Raw genomic sequence first — 15820 nt, forward strand, 5'->3', positions numbered from 1 at the left:
TCATAGCTTGTCTGCAAAGAGGGTACGAATGGGTTCCCCCTTGCTTGTTGATGTACCACATGACAGTTGTGTTGTCTGTTTGAATCAACACGTGTCCTGGTTGAAGTAGATCCTTGAAAGCCATCAATGCAAATTGGACTGCTAACATCTCCTTCATGTTGATATGCAAATGTTGAAGTCTGGCAGGCCACGTGTCTTGAACCCATTTTCCATTGAGGTGTGCTCCCCAAGCCTTGTCTGAGGCATCTGTCGTTAAGATCCGACTCGCCTCTGGTCGGGTCACAGAGAGTCCCTTGTTTAGGTGACATTCCTGAGCCCACCACAAAAATTCCTTCTGAATGCAAGGTATTATCTGAATGACAGTGTCCAAATCGTGGCAGTGTTGAGTCCATACACTTTTGAGATACCATTGTAACTTCCTCATATGCAGTTTGGCATTGGGAAGCACCAGAATACAAGATGCCATGAACCCCAAGGCTTGAAGGACTGTCCTTGCAGTCAGCCTGGACAGGAGAGACAATTGTTGGAAGTAAAGGGTAAGATTTCTTTGCTTGTCCGGGGTCAAAAACGCCATCTGAGAGGCTGTATTCAGTCTTACACCCAGAAAGCACATGTCCTGAGAGGGTACTAGACTGGACTTTATTTCGTTCACAGAATACCCTAGGCACCTTAACACTGCCATAACATACTGAAGATGGTGAAGTAGCTTGTCTTTGTCTTGAGCAAGAATCAGGCAATCGTCCAAATAAGGATAAATTTGTATTCCTCTTACCCTTAAGAAGGCTATCACTGGAGCCAGAACTTTTGTGAACACCCTGGGCGCAGTAGATAAGCCAAAGGGCAATGCAGAGAACTGATAATGTAAAGTCCCAGCCCGAAAACGCAGGAATCTCCTGCAACTGGGCCTGATAGGAATATGAAGATAAGCCTCCTTGAGATCCAGAGTTACCATCCAGTGATCTTTGCCTAGCAGAGGCAGAAGTTGTTGCAAAGTCAACATTTTAAATTTTGGAATGTCCAGGAAAGTGTTGAGAATAGACAAATCCAGAATTGGCCTCCAAGTGTTTCCTTTCTTTGGTACAAGAAACAGGCGAGAATAAAATCCTAGGCCCACTTCTGACGGAGGGACCTGCTGGATAGCCCCCATTTGTAGAAGTAAAGAAATCTGTTTGTGAGCCTCCACCTTTTGCTGAGGAGGAACGCCTGGCATGCCTTTGAAAGGGGGGCAATGTGTGGAAATAAAACTTGTAACCTCGGTTTATGATGTCCAACACCCATTTGTCCTGGGTGACTAAAAGCCAATTTTGCCTGAAAAGTGCCAACTTTCCTCCCAGAGGAGCTGCCTGACAGGAAGGATCGGGCAGCTGAAGATGCAGGTCATTGGGTCTGTTTACGAAAGGACTGGCCCCTGCCCTCACCTGTAGACTGTGCAGGGGAACTCCACGTCCTAGGCCTAAAAGAATCCTGTGCATGAGCTCTGCCCCTACCACTTCTAGATCTACCCCTAGACTGTAAATCAGAAGAAGGGTAAGCCCATCCCTTAGTAGGCCAATTCCTGCTAAACTTAGGGGGCTGCACCTGCAAAAAATCCTTAACAGTCTGCATAGACTTAGCTTTGTCTTCCATTTTCTTCAAGACTGACTCCACAGGAGAACCAAACAAAACTTCAGACTGCAGGGGAGCATCCAAAATTCGAGCTTTAACATGCTCTGACAAGTTCTGATCCTTAAGCCAGGCGTGCCTACAAATAACTGATCCAGTGGCAGCCACCCTGGAAGAGGTCTGTAAAGCATCAAAACCACACTGCAAAGAATGCTTACCCACCTGATCAGAGGCATGAACCAAATCCTGTAATTCTTTACACTCTATGCCCTCTGCTAAAGCATCTACCTTAGATTTCAACTGACTAAGGAGAAAATTCTGGTACTTCAGCATATGAAACTGGCAATTCAAAGCCCTCATTGCAAGAGTGGAAGAGGTATACACTTTTTTACCCCACCTATCCAAAGCTCTAGAGTCTTTATCCATAGGAACTGGATTCTTTACAACAGAAGCCCTGACACCCTTAGGTCCCTGGCTAATAGTTTCTGGGTCAGCCCTAGGGCTCTTATACAAATATTTATGAGCCTCTGGCACTCTGTAATACCTATCTGGCTTAACCGGGCAGGAGGCAAAGAGTCTGGATTAAGGGAAGCCTCAGAGAAAACATCCTGCACAACATCCAAAACAGGAGGTATAGCCAAGGGCCTATGTTGTGGTAAAATAGGAATTCCCTAAGCCTCTTTCGGAATCTGAGAAATCCTGACCTTCCCATTTAAAATGTTCCCTCATAGAATGCAGGGTTTCTGAAAAGAAAAATCCTCTGGAGGGAAGCAGAAGGACTAGAATCCTCTGCGTCTGAATCAGAATAAGGGGAAAATCCTGAATGTCTTCAGTCAAGACTCTGAGTAATCTGAAGAGTGTTCCAATCCTTCCACCTCTGGCTCCACCCTAGGCCTCTTATCTGGAGGGGGCATAGAACCTCTGATCAAGGAAATCAAATCTTCTGCCATTTTAAGCATGTGTTTTTTAGGTACAGAACCTGCAGAACTAGGACGGACGCCAGAGGAAGACAAACCAGGCCTGGCCTTGGAAGGTACCTTAGAGACAGAGGGAGAAGGCCTAACCACCTTATGTAAAGAAGGGATTACAGCAACCTGAGAGGCCCCCTCAGCCTGACCCGACTCCTGAGAGGCCACATCTTGCAAAATTAAAGGTTCCCCCCGAGACTCAACTGAAACCTCGGCCGGATCCACAGATTCCACCGTGGTTTCTAAAGAACCGGCGTCCGGAACGGACGACTCATCCTGTTTGGATTTTACCGATTTCTCCTTACGCTTCTTAGCGGTAGCGGGCGTCGGAGGATCAGACGGCATTTTAGAATTACACCGCTTACCGAAGACAAGCCTAGCACAATCTAACCTACGTTTAATGGTGCGCTTATTAAATTTAGCACAAAAGCGACACCCGACTACGTGCTCAGGCCCCAAGCAAGGAATACAGAGAGAGTGGTAATCCCTATGAGGTATCGGTTTCCCACAAGAAATACAATTATTCACTTTTTCTGACATCCGGATTTAACTGAGGCAAGAAAAGACAAAAATATTCCCAACGGGTACTTAGCCCAACTTGGTTTCGGTCTGAAACTCAGAATACGAAAATTTCAGGACGCCGAACGGCACTTGCAAACGCTGCTTCTGCTTCGGACCATGCGGCAAGAAAGACTGGGGATATGACGTCGGTCATGGGCTTTAGTACCAAGGCGTACTGACGTCAGATCTAAGCGACCATGACCGACGCCAGCCTAATACTTTGGGATTCGGGCCGACCGAGGACAGCGGACTACCGACCGAGGACAGCGGACTACCCACAGGTTATGACTGCAGCAATGTGAGATGAAGAACATCTCCAGAATGGATGAAACTGAAGCTAGGTACGGATCAATATCATTTTGAGATGCCCATATAGAAAATCTCTTCCATTTGCTAAGATACAACTTTCTGGTAGCCGATTTATGAGAGGATGTTAAAATATGTTGAGCCTCGGCTGAGAGGTTGTGAATCCTGGCCATGTTTGGAATTGGAGCACCCAAGCTGTCAGTTTGAGGGAGTGAAGGGAAGAATGAAGAGCATCCAATGAATGGGTCAGAAGATCCAGAACTGGGTCCAGGATACAAGGTTCTTCCTATAGACGAGGCTGAAGGAAGGGAAAACAAATTTGATGAGGCCAGTAAGGGGCTATTAAGATTATGGTCTTTCCCAGAGTCTTTCCTTTCTGTAATACTTTAGGTATTAGAGGGAAAGGAGGAAAAGCATAAAGGAGACCCAAGGGCCAATTGTGCACCAGTGCATCCCTTGGGGCATCCCACGGTGGGGAGATTAGGGCAAAGTAGCTGCTGCATTTCGTGTCTGTTGGGGCAGCAAAGATATCGCAGCAAGGCTGGCCCCACCTGCGGAAGATCCTTTCTGCTACTTGTTTCTTTAGGGACCACTTGTGAGGCAAGAGAATTGCCCTGCTTAGCTTGACTGCTATCACATTGGATTTCCCCAGGATGTGCATTGCTATCAGAAAGCGCTGGGTGGAAGTTGCCCACGGCCATACTCTCAGGGCCTCTAGACACAGGGGATAAGATATGGTTCCTCCTTGTTTATGTACCAGACCACTGACATTGTCTATCTGAATTGCAACTGTTCCCAAAGGGAGAGAACCTTGAAAGGACTGCAACACTAGGAGTACCGCTCTCATCTCCAGGACACTGATATACAGATGAGCCTCATGCTTCTTCCCTGATAATGCCCCCCCCCCCCCTATCAAGGAAGCGTCCGTGGTCACTGTGGCTATAGGAGTCGGTAGAACAAATGGACAGCCTAGAGTTACTTGTTGAGATGTCAGCCACCACTGAGGGTCCTTCTCGCACATATTAGTTATTATGATTTGGTGTGACAATGCAAGTTCCTGAATGTACCACTGAGAGAACAGAAGCCTCTGTAGTACTCGCATATGCATCCGACCAGAGGAATGGCAATGATCGTTGCCCACCATCGTTCCTAGCAATTTGAGTACCAGTGAGACTGGGGCTTTTGTCTTTGAAAGTGGGTCTAGGATTTGTTTTTGTAAAAGAAACTCTTTCAAGAGGAAGACTTAAGGTCATTGTAACTGTATTTAGTTCTGCTCCTATAAAAACAGTCTGTTGCGATGGCGACAAGGCAGATTTTTCTGACTTTATGGTAATCCCCAATTGATTGTAGAGATTTAAAGGTGTGTCCTTTGTGTGTATGAGTTGATGTCTGGTGGTGGCAGTGAGGATCCAGTCGTCTAGGTATGGAAATACCTGGAATCCCAAACATCTCAGGTGAGCAGTGATTACTGCCATGCATTTGGTGAACACTTTGAGGGCTGTAGTGAGACCAAAGGGCAGAGCGCAAAATTGGTAATGACTGGCTCCCAGTCGGAAGTGTACATGATCCCTGGATGGTCTGTCCATTTTTATGTGGTAGTACACATCCTGGAGATCCATCGATAACATCCAATTGTCTTTCCCCAAAAAGGGGAGTATTGACTGTAGCGTGACCATCTGGAACTTTGTCTTTTTTACAGAATTGTTTAGTCTGCTGAGGTCTAGAATAGGTCTCCAGTCCCCCATTTTCGTTGAAACCAAAAAGAACCTTGAGCAAGCTCCGTATCCTCTCTGGTCTGCTGGGACTGGTTGGATACCTCTTTTCCACCAACATTTGGACCTCTATGGCTGCTTGTTCCCTGTGACAGGGTGGGACATCTGGGATTTTTTTCACAAGACAGAGCAGTGTGGCAAAGGGAATGGAGTATCCTCTGGATAGGATGCTTTGCACCCAGCTGTCTTTTGTTATTTTTAGCCAGGCGTCTAGGTACAAAGAAAGGCGTCCCCCAACTGCCTCCAGAGATGGACAGTCAGGCCTCCTGTCAGGAATGCTGATAGGGCTTCCCAAAAAACTGATCTCTGTCACCCTGATTTTGCAGACCCCCTCTGGTGCATGGACGGAGTCTTCCATTATTTCTCCCTCCTCTGCCTCTACAGGGGGGTTTCACCATGAGTGAACCCAGAAAGATCCTAGAGATTTGCAGAACCACATCTTTCCAACCCCCTCCCTTTGGGGTAAGGTCTAATAGGGGTAGAAAAACATACTCCGATGGCAGACAGAGTCTTTCTCACTCCTGGTAATTGTTTCCTTTACTTTCGGTCCAAAAAGGGACAAGCCGTCAAAAGGGGTATTAATAAAGGAAGACAAATGGTTCCGCAAAGGAACACAGGCACATCCAGGAATGTCTCCTAAGGGCAATTCCTGCACCCGCTGCTCTGCTCGTTCCATCAGCTGCATACGACACCAGACGCATGGAAATGTTCACAACAGAATTAAGAGTAGAGAGTTGGGAAGTTACCTTGTCTGAAACCCCCGCAGCTACTGAACCCTACAGGATTATCTTCTAGTTCCTTCAGGAGATCCTTTAGTAACCTAGTGAAATGTGCGAGATAGCTCAGTGATCGAAGGACAAGCGCCGCTGAACTAAAGGGTTCCTATTAGACCAAAAACGCATTCTTTCGAATGCGTCTTGGTCGAACTTTAACTGAAAAGGCAAAATATTGAAGCGGTTTTCAAGCAAATTCTTTCCCTGGGAAAGAATTCGCTTGGCTGCTTTGTTAATTTGCAGTTTTCGGCACTGTAGTGTGGTCTCGGAGTTTGTATTATTTAAGTGGGGAGTGAAGCTCCCCACTTAATGTAATGTTTAAAGTGTTGGTTTATTTTTGTTGGAACAGTAATTTTTTTTCCCCTTGGGGGGGGGGGGGGTCGCTGTTCTGACAGTTCGACATTGTAAGCTTTCGCTTACACAGGGTCGATTAATCACTGTTCGCTTTTTTAAGCATTCGGTGATCTAATATAGACCAAAACTAAATATACGCTTCCCATATCTGTCCATGATTCTGGAATCTCTATTAGGAGGATGAACAGACGTAAAGTTTGATAGTTCCTTCTTGGTGGCCGCTGCCGCCACCATGGCATTAACGGGCACTCCTTTAGTTAGAAAGATTTTGTCTTGAGTGCAAGTTATAAATTTATTAGGCCTCCTGAGAACAGGCTCCATGGTATCCGGGGACTCCTATGCCCTTCGAGAGAGTAACTCAATCAACTCAAAGGGTGGAGAAACCCAAGAGGTGGAAAAGCCTTCAGGAGGACTGACATCATCAGTAGGGTTAAGGGATTTCCAGCCACCCCTCTGTTTAAGAATTTCCAAGATATCTGCAAATGAGATATCCTCTGAGGGGGACTGTGGCAACCCTTCTGACTCATCTTAAGTCAGTATCCGAAGTGACGGATTCCTTTGGGGAGTCCAGATGCTTCCTCTTGCAAAGTCTCTTCCTGGGAACCTCTTCAGTGGGAGCTTCTGGAGAGGTCTAGGAAGAGCACGGCTTGCCCAATAGTGCTTCCTGAGGCTCAGGGTCTCTACACTTTAATGGAGCATGTGTTGTAGAGGTAGACACCGGTGCTTTAAGGGAGGTAGCTGCTGCTACTGACAGTGTGGTTGTCTGCGTGGACAATACCCTCCTCATGGCCTCGAAGGCCCCTCGGTCCTGACGTGAGGAATCCCCTGGATCAGAGGATACAAGGGACTCTCCCGGCACCAGAACAGAGGGCACTGAGCCTGAGGTCGGAGCTGAGCTCACTCGAGCCGAGGCACCAAGAGGCAAAGTCGGAACAGACAAGTCGGTTCGACTATCCTCCCCAGACCCGACCAGCGAGCATCGGCTCATAGATCCCTTGGTCGGTACTGAAGATAATCGGGGCAGTCGAGGATGACAAACCTAAGATAGATGTCAGCCCCAAGGGCTCCACGATCATCAGTTCCAAGCTCTCCAGCTCTGAAACTTCAAGGGTGTTCGGAGGAGGAACAGAAGACCGTGGGGGAATTTGTGGCTCCGAAGTCCCAGGGGTCCAAGCGCCAGTATCTGGAAAAGCCTCTTCACCACACAATCCACATACAAATCAGAGAGTCTACTTGAGGCCCGAAAAGAATGTGTGGAAGAAGCCACCAAATGTAAGATGGGGGATTTCAATGTAGGCGATACTGGCTCCAATGTCTGAGACCGGCTCATAACCAAAAAAACAGTCTGCTCCATTGTCTGTGGAGCAGATGTTTGAGCGTTTGTCATGTTTATCCAGTGCCTCTTGGAAAGAGGATTTCAAAAGGCCTTTATCCATAAGTTTCCTCTTCCTCTCATGCAACACTCTAGCACTAAGAGTGGCATACTGAACAGCTTTCTTGTAGATGCACCTCACCTAAACAATAGACACAGTCAGTATGTCCATCAGTGATGGACATCTTTTGCCCACATATTGGGCATTATTTAAACCCAGACTTGGATTTCTCTTTCGCTTGACACATCCTATCAATAACAAAGAACAAAACTCTATATATTCAAGAAAAAAACACTCTGATATCTACAGTCTCCAAGATAAAAGTAGAATATTTTACACAGCACACTAACTCTTAATAATGCAAGATCTCTAAGCAGTGTTAATTATCCTAAACAACTAGGCTATCCAAGTTATGTAAAATATCTAATTATATAAATATCAATATACTTGCCTTGCAAATAAAAAGGGCTCTCACTCACTCCACACAACTATGAAGAAATATGAGACCGGGAGAAACTAAAGGCCTAAAAACGCAGCCACTTATCTAACTTATTTAAACTATCTAAATATCTAGTAAATTACCAAGAATACACTAAGAGAAAGGCTTAACTACTATAAAAAAGGAAACTTATTACTGATCTATCTAATTTAAGTTTTTTTTAACAAGTTTTAAAGAGAAAAAACAATAACTTTCACTGGCCAGAGCTGGTGAATGTCCGATCAAGTTGCAGCGGCAAATGAGATCTGAGGGAAGATCAAGGTGCATCATGGGATAGAGAGTTGCCCTCAAGCTGGTTGAAGACCTCGAGCTTTTGTAGTTGGCAGAGTCGGAGCAGAGGATAGGCTCCAAACCCATCGGTAAGAACGAATGGTGAGATAGAACAACTTCACATCAGATCTTTCTTTTCTATAGTATTAACCTGCATACGTATACTTTTTAACCATACTTGGTCATCTGTTCATAGGTTCATAGGTTTATACTAGGCTATCTGCCCTAAGGCATTTATAAGCCTAGCCCAAAGTTTTGTGGCTTACGCCACCCCTTATATGAAAAAATACTGTGCCCATTAGTTTGTTGTGCCTCTGTCCAGCAGTGACACAGAGATGATTCCCGGGGTAAACCTACGATCTCCCATCCACAGGTCAAGATTTCTCTTGAACAGAGCCAACGAGGTGCTCTGCCTCACATGGACCAGGATTTTATTCCACAGCATAGGGAGTCTGAGTGATAAATCTATCCCTCCAGCACGTCCTATTTATATCCGTGCTAAGGTTTAAGTCGCTTGCTCTAGTGGTTTTGGTGGATTTGGAATTTTTGAGGTGGAGCATGTCCATTAATTCCAGGTTGGACATGGCCTTGTATGTCAGGCACGTCACCTCTGAGCAGACGGTATGCGACTGAATAGAGCTGGAGTTTCTTCAATCTGGCAGCATATGACAGATTTTGGAGTCCCTTTATCCTTTTGGTGAGGAACTTTTGGGGTCTCTCCAATTGCTTCAGATGTCGGGTGAGATGCATCCCGAATGGGGCATTGTACTCAATCATTGGTCTGATAAGTGAAGAGTACAGGGGAACAATGACCTCACTAGATCTGGATGTGAATCCCTTCATGATCAGGTGGGCAGTGTAGAAGGTCTTTCTAACCACTTTAGCAACGCGAGTGTCAAAAGAAAGGCCACTGTCAACCTGGATCCCCAGGTCCCTGATAACCTCTTCTGTGCTTAGTGGATTGACGCCTATATGGCAGCTTGGGGTTACCTTGTTTTTCCCGAAGGGTATGACTATACATTTTTTGGCGTTTAACTTCAAGCCATGGCTCTGGCACCAGCTATCTGTTTCCGTGAGTCCCTTCTGAAGGATATCCGTGTCCGATGCACTTTCCACTATGGCACCCAGTTTGCAGTCGTCTGCAAACTTCGTCAGCCAAAGTCCTCCCATGTTGGCCTGTACTTCTGAGAAGTAGATGCCGAACAATAGGGGGCCAAGGACCGAGCCCTGTGAGACACCACTTGTGACCGGCTTGGAGTCTGACATAGCGCCAGCAACTCTAACCCTGTGGGTTCTGTCCTTAAGCCAGTTTGCAACCCATCTTGTGACATATGGGTTTACATTTAAGCTGGTAAGTTTTCTACAATACCGAGTGGGGTATTGTGTCGAAGCCTTTGCAAGGTCAAGGTAGGCTGTATGGACTGCCTTTCCTCATCAATGGCCTTGGTGACTGTTTCGAAGAAGTCGACCAAGTTCAAAAGTCATGATCTGCCCTTGACGAAGCCAAACTGGGGCGGGTCCAATGTCTGCAAGTCCCCTATATCTTTGTTTATGAGCTCCATTATGATCCTCTCCATAGCTTTGCAGACTAGACTTGTTAAGCTTATGGGGTGGTAATTACCAGGGTCCGTAGAGGCACCGCCTTTGTGGAGTGGGACCACAGTTGCCGTACGCCACTCCTTGGGCACGTATCTTGTAAGGCTGAGATTAAACAGCTGCCTTATGTGCGGGTTTAATTCCTCATTTAGCTCGTGTAGCACACAGCCGGGGACACCATCCGGTCCCATTGATGCTGTGTTTTTAGCTTTAGAGAGAGCAGCTTTCACCTGCGCATTTGAGATGTCTGGGAGGCTACACTCCGCTGGGATAGTTATCTCTCCTTTAGGGGGGGAGAGGGGGGTGAAGTTTGCACTGAACCTGTCTGCCAGTATGTTGGCAATGTCTGTGGGTTCAGTGATTTTTGTATCATTTTTGACTAATTCTGAGCACCACCCAGGTTCCTAACATAGCTGAAAAAGGTCTTATGATTGTCCTTTGAATTCATGGCTATTTTTCTCTCAAAATTGGCCTTAGTTGATTTTATGAGTACTCGTATTTTGTTACTAATAATGATCAGGGGTGACTTCCCTTTTATGGATTTTGTTCTAGCATGTAATAGCTTTCTCCCCTTATTGTAAAGTTTGTTAATGGCTGGGGTCCACCAGACTGGACGTTTGCCCTTTGTGGAAAGAGTCTTGGTTTTATTTGGGATTGCCTGATCCATGCAGTCTTGGAGGTGTTCATAGAAGGCATTTGTAAGGGCTTCCGCAGCTTGGGTTGTGGTTTCCAGTGGCTCAGGGGCCTTGAAGGATACCACACCAGTCTTGAGTAGTGTGAAGTTTGCTTTTGAGAAGTTCTTCACTGTGGTCTTTTTGTTTGGGGTGGGGCAGGATGTGGATTTCCAGTGAGATTAGTTTATGATCAGATCTCACCAATGAGGGATATACTTCCGGTGTGGAGCATTTTGTCCCCATGTTTGTAATAATGAGATCTAGTATATTTTCTCCTCTCGTGGGAACAGTGACTAGCTGTTCCATGGCATTTGAATTTATGAACTCCAAGAACCGTTGGGCTAGAAAGTTAGGGCTTGAGTAATGTTCCCAGTCTATATTTGGGTAGTTGAAGTCACCCAATATGATGGTGTTTGGAGATACATTTATACCCTCCAGTGTCTTCAGGAAGGCTGTGTGGGGTTCCTGAGTTTGAGAGGGTGGCCTGTAGCATGCTACAATTTGTAGAGCAGTTTTGCCTATGGCTAGTTGCACCTGGATGGTTTCCGAAGCTTCATGCATTGCCACCAACCTGGAGGTGTGGGTATCCTTTATGAATATGGATACACCCACTCCTTTTGTGGTGTGGTTCAGGTTTTGGGGCCGGAACGCATGATTTGAGGTAAAACCTAATAGTGCCGGGCTGCTGTCAGGACCCTTCAACCAGGTTTCAGTTACTGCACAGACATCAATGTTCTCCATACTGAGAACGGCCTCGAGTGCGCATTTTGCGATTTAGACTTCTGGCATTGCGCAGCATTACCCTCACTTTCTTCCCATTTTTGTTTTCTAGGGTGGTAGGTTTAGAATTTGAGCTTTGCCTAAAAAAGGCACTATGGGGGTGGCAAGAGCCTTAGCCAATATCCGGAATCCCAGGGGTGACAGGTGCAAGCCGTCCCTTGTGAAGCAGCGTGGCTTGTCAAGCATGTCATCCCAAGCAGACAGACACTGGATCCCCCTTTGAATGACACCAGACATTAAGCCAATTGTTAAAGCTGATCATCTTGTCTCTATATTGTGGCATCATTCCTGGTGAAGGAAGGATACTGCTCAGGGTCAGGGTCATACCTGCCTGGGCTACATTATCAGAGAGCTCCTCTATGTCTCTTTTCATGTAGTCCAGGGAGGGTCTCGTCGTTCACACCAGCATGGACAATGACTGTGTCATATTTGTACCTGCCGTGGAGTGACCCGAGTGCTTGTGTTATGTGGCGGATTCTAGCGCCCGATAGGCAGCTTACTGTGACCCTCTCCTTGTTCAGCCTGGTGAGTGGGACGTCAGTGTGCCTGACTATGGAGTCACCTATGACAAGTATGTTTGGTGTTGTATTTGGCCTTAAGGGCTGTGACTACTTTGCACACTGATTGTGTGGTTTATGTGTTGCTTGTGGGGTGTCTTGAGGTAGCAGTTGTTTGGGTGTCTGCTTTGGAGGCCTCTGCTGTTTAGGTAAATTTTTACTCAGAGCCTCAGAGTACGTCTTTGTGTGTTTATGTGTTTGATTCAGTGGTGTGGTAGCATTATGTGAGGCTGGTTTTGTGGTGTGTGTAGTTTCCTTCTCCTCCTGTCTGGTCTTGCCAGTCCTGAGTTGAGAGAGCTCAGCCTCCAGTTTGGCTAAATAGCTGCATCTCTCGCAAGTATTTGTGTTATGTGGGAGGAGGAGAGGGTTGTCTGTGTACATGAGGCAATTGTAACATTGCCTCAATATTCCCAGATTCACCAACTGGGCAGGAGAGGGCGCCAGCATCTGGCCCTTCGACATGCTAGAAAAATTAAGAAGTTAGGTATGAGACTGAATAAGAGAGGACTTAGTAAGGAAGTGGGTACTCCTGGGGGGGGGGTTCGCAAGTGAGGGACTTTGTATAATATAGAAGTGACAAGTGCTGAGCTTTTTTTTTTTTTTTTTTTTTGAGAAAAAAAAAAAAACTTTTAGGAACAAGTGCTGCGCTTTTTAGTCAAGGGATATACTGTTTAGGTTACTAGTAGAGCAGTTCTAAGGGAAAAAATGAAGAACAGACTTTATGGAGCCAGAAAAATGGCGCTGCCCGATGCTGCTCTAGTGGCAACTCCGCGCTAAAGCGTGCTTTATAGCAGGGGGCTGGAAAAGGCAGGAAATGACTCAAAATGGCCACTGAACTACAAGTTACTGTCTTAAACCACTCCTCTGAGGACAAACAGGCAGCTCAGTACTCCCCACTTCCACTGGTGAGTAAAGAAACTTCCCCCTGACCAAACAAAGAAAATGGAGAAGTACAGGAACCAAGACAAAGCCCACGGGATCAGCAAAATCTGATCACTGGAACAAACTAGCCAGGAAAGTTAGGAGAACAAGAATATTTTTTTTGTTTTTTTCAAGTTTTTTTTTTCACAGACAGAACAGAAAACACAATAAATGCTTTGCTTTTCGATTAAATGCTATCAAAAGCTAGTAGTATACTTGAGTGTATTAGCCTGTAGTTTAACTTTTAAGCAAACTTAAACTAAGAAGTGCAACCAACAATTAAAGCTTATAAAAACAGGAAAAACAGGTAATACCACTATAAAATAGACAGAAACAGTCGTCAAAATAACACAAATGGTCGAAAAATGCAAGAAAAAATACTTAAAATCTGGAAAGTTGCTTTTTTCCTTTCTCTGCTGCTCTAGGAACTCTGCTGGATACCACGAGGAGCTGTGCTGAGTTCTCTACAGCCAGAAAAGCCTGCCAAAGCGTGCTTTATAGCAGGGGGTGGAAAAGGCAGGAAATGACCCAAAATGGCCACTGAACTACAAGTTACTGTCTTAAACCACTCCTCTGAGGACAAACAGGCAGCTCAATACTCCCCACTCCCACTGGTGAGTAAAGAAACTTCCCCCTGACCAAACAAAGAAAATGGAGAAGTACAGGAACCAAGACAAAGCCCAGGGATCAGCAAAATCTGATCACTGGAACAAACTAGCCAGGAAAGTTAGGAGAACAAGAATATTAATAATCAATTAACAGGCATGCACACAGCATAACAAAATCTTCACCCCTTTGCATATCACTTCGATAAATTTCCATTCTACTAGTACCCCATGACAACATAATTTGATCAGAATTTCCCAGTCTTTCTTATACAAATTCTTCCCTGTTCCATTTTTATTAATTTCAGAAAAAGTTATTTTTATTGGCACTTATTTTTCACGTCTTACTTTCCAGTATTTTCTTTTTTCACTTTCATGAGACACTGAAGAATAAGTAGGGTAAGTGTACAGAACATTTTGCTTGAGGCTATTTTCATTCTGGGTCATTTATACTGCTGCAGTCTAAAATTTAATAAAAAAAAAAAATGCTTTTGTACTCCGGATTTCCTGCCGTATGTGTTGTACAACTTTCTATGCATTCTTCCATTTTGTATTTAGCTCAGCTATTGTCATCCTTCAAACTCCGATCTGTCTCATACTTTCATACGGACTCCATTAACTGCTAATTACTACTTTTTACTCAAATGTTCATGTGTCAAGTTAACTGGTACACTACTCCTACTGTTTTCTTGCTAAGCAAGCTACTACCCAGTCATATATTTTCATCTCCCAACAGCAATGCATTACAGCACAAAGAATAGACGTAAAACATGTATTATATAAAATCATGTTAGCTGGTATGAGTTAGGTTACAATTTATTGGCATTCTTTATAGATTCCTAACAGTGACAGGTACATCATGTAACTTAGAAATATAATCATGTTCTCTGAATTCTTCCCGCAACCCCCACCCCACCCTCACCCTGTCACCACAACACGAGATACTGTCCCAGCTGACATTATCCAGCTTATAAATAACTTTTAATACTCAATTTTTATGCCTGAGAAGTCTGCATCAGAATAAACAGTAGATAAATGAAAGTTATAAGAATGGTCAAAATCAAGGGCAAACTGAATTAATATTGACCAGATACTACTCGGGGGGGGGGGGGGGGTGACTTTCATAGAACAGGTAACTGCATTGGAGGCACTTGCACATACCTGCTATAGTACATCAAATTCCAACAGATTTCTCCTGCCAAAAAACAAAAAGCATGTCTGAGGAAGAGTTAAGCAACCTGTAGAACCCTCCAGGACCACAAGCAGCTGTCAAATGAAAGAAATAGGAACACTGCACAAATAGCATATGTGCTCAGGTGAGAAGTAGGCCAAAAAGTGACTAGCAGACCGTCATACATCAGCCAATATCTCCTGAGGATACATAGGAGCAACGTTGCAGGTGGATCAGATACTGCAAGGTATAGAACCTCTCATGGGAGTATAGAAAATGCATGCTTCACACCCCCCCCCCACCACTACGAAAAAAAAAAGTTAGGTGGCATATGTCTAATCTGAATCCATCTCTGAACTTATCTAAACTTTGAAGTTCCACCCTCAAATCAATGCTGTGTTATGCAGATCCAGTGCAAAGATCACAGAAATTAACCTGACAAATTAAATATTTTACAGCTGATACTAGGGGGGGGAGCAACAGGATGATAGTCGCTACAAAATGGTGAACACTTCTAACAAATCTCTCAATATAAAAACAATGTCAGCCCTCGATATAGTAATATGAGAAGAAAGTAGCAAATGCATATATCAGAGAATTGTCAGCAAGTCTAAAGACAATAAAATTGCAAACAAGTTAAAATAAGTAAAGTAATTTAGACAGGCAAGAAGACACTCACTGCTTTTCTTGTTTTTGCCCTGGCTCCTTTCATGTGCACAGCAAATGCTTCCCGCTCTTCCTGTGGAACCTGCAGCCGATCCCACAGTGTACTTATCTGCCTTCTCAGTGTTGAACAATATGCCTCGCTTTCTGCCCTCTGATGCTCCAACTACAAACAGAAAAAAAATACAGATTTTCCTTTTATGATTTATTGAAATCACATACGCTAAACATATTAAGCAGTTACGCTGAAGCACAGAACACTGACTGCACAATTAATTTCACTGAAAGACTTCTGACAGGCTTGGTACCTATTTGAGATAGATGCCCAGTGAGGTTCACATAACTAATGGCAGCACAGGTCAGACATCATCAAGA

The 15820-nt window shown here is 44.9% G+C and overlaps 1 protein-coding gene across 3 annotated transcripts in view; it reads right to left on the bottom strand.

Annotated features, from left to right (window-relative positions):
* The window catches only part of PRC1 (protein regulator of cytokinesis 1), a 2137226-nt gene that overhangs the window by 1464445 nt on the left and 656961 nt on the right, over positions 1–15820 (bottom strand). For all 3 annotated transcript variants that reach the window (XM_044078279.1, XM_044078277.1, XM_044078278.1), the window contains exon 6: positions 15462–15611. In XM_044078279.1, coding sequence (XP_043934214.1) covers positions 15462–15611 — 150 coding nt within the window. The remainder of the gene's footprint in view (positions 1–15461; positions 15612–15820) is intronic.

The sequence above is a fragment of the Protopterus annectens genome, chromosome 7.part0, assembly GCF_019279795.1.
Source record: "Protopterus annectens isolate FY-2018-M chromosome 7.part0, PAN1.0, whole genome shotgun sequence".
Classification (NCBI taxonomy): domain Eukaryota; kingdom Metazoa; phylum Chordata; order Ceratodontiformes; family Protopteridae; genus Protopterus; species Protopterus annectens.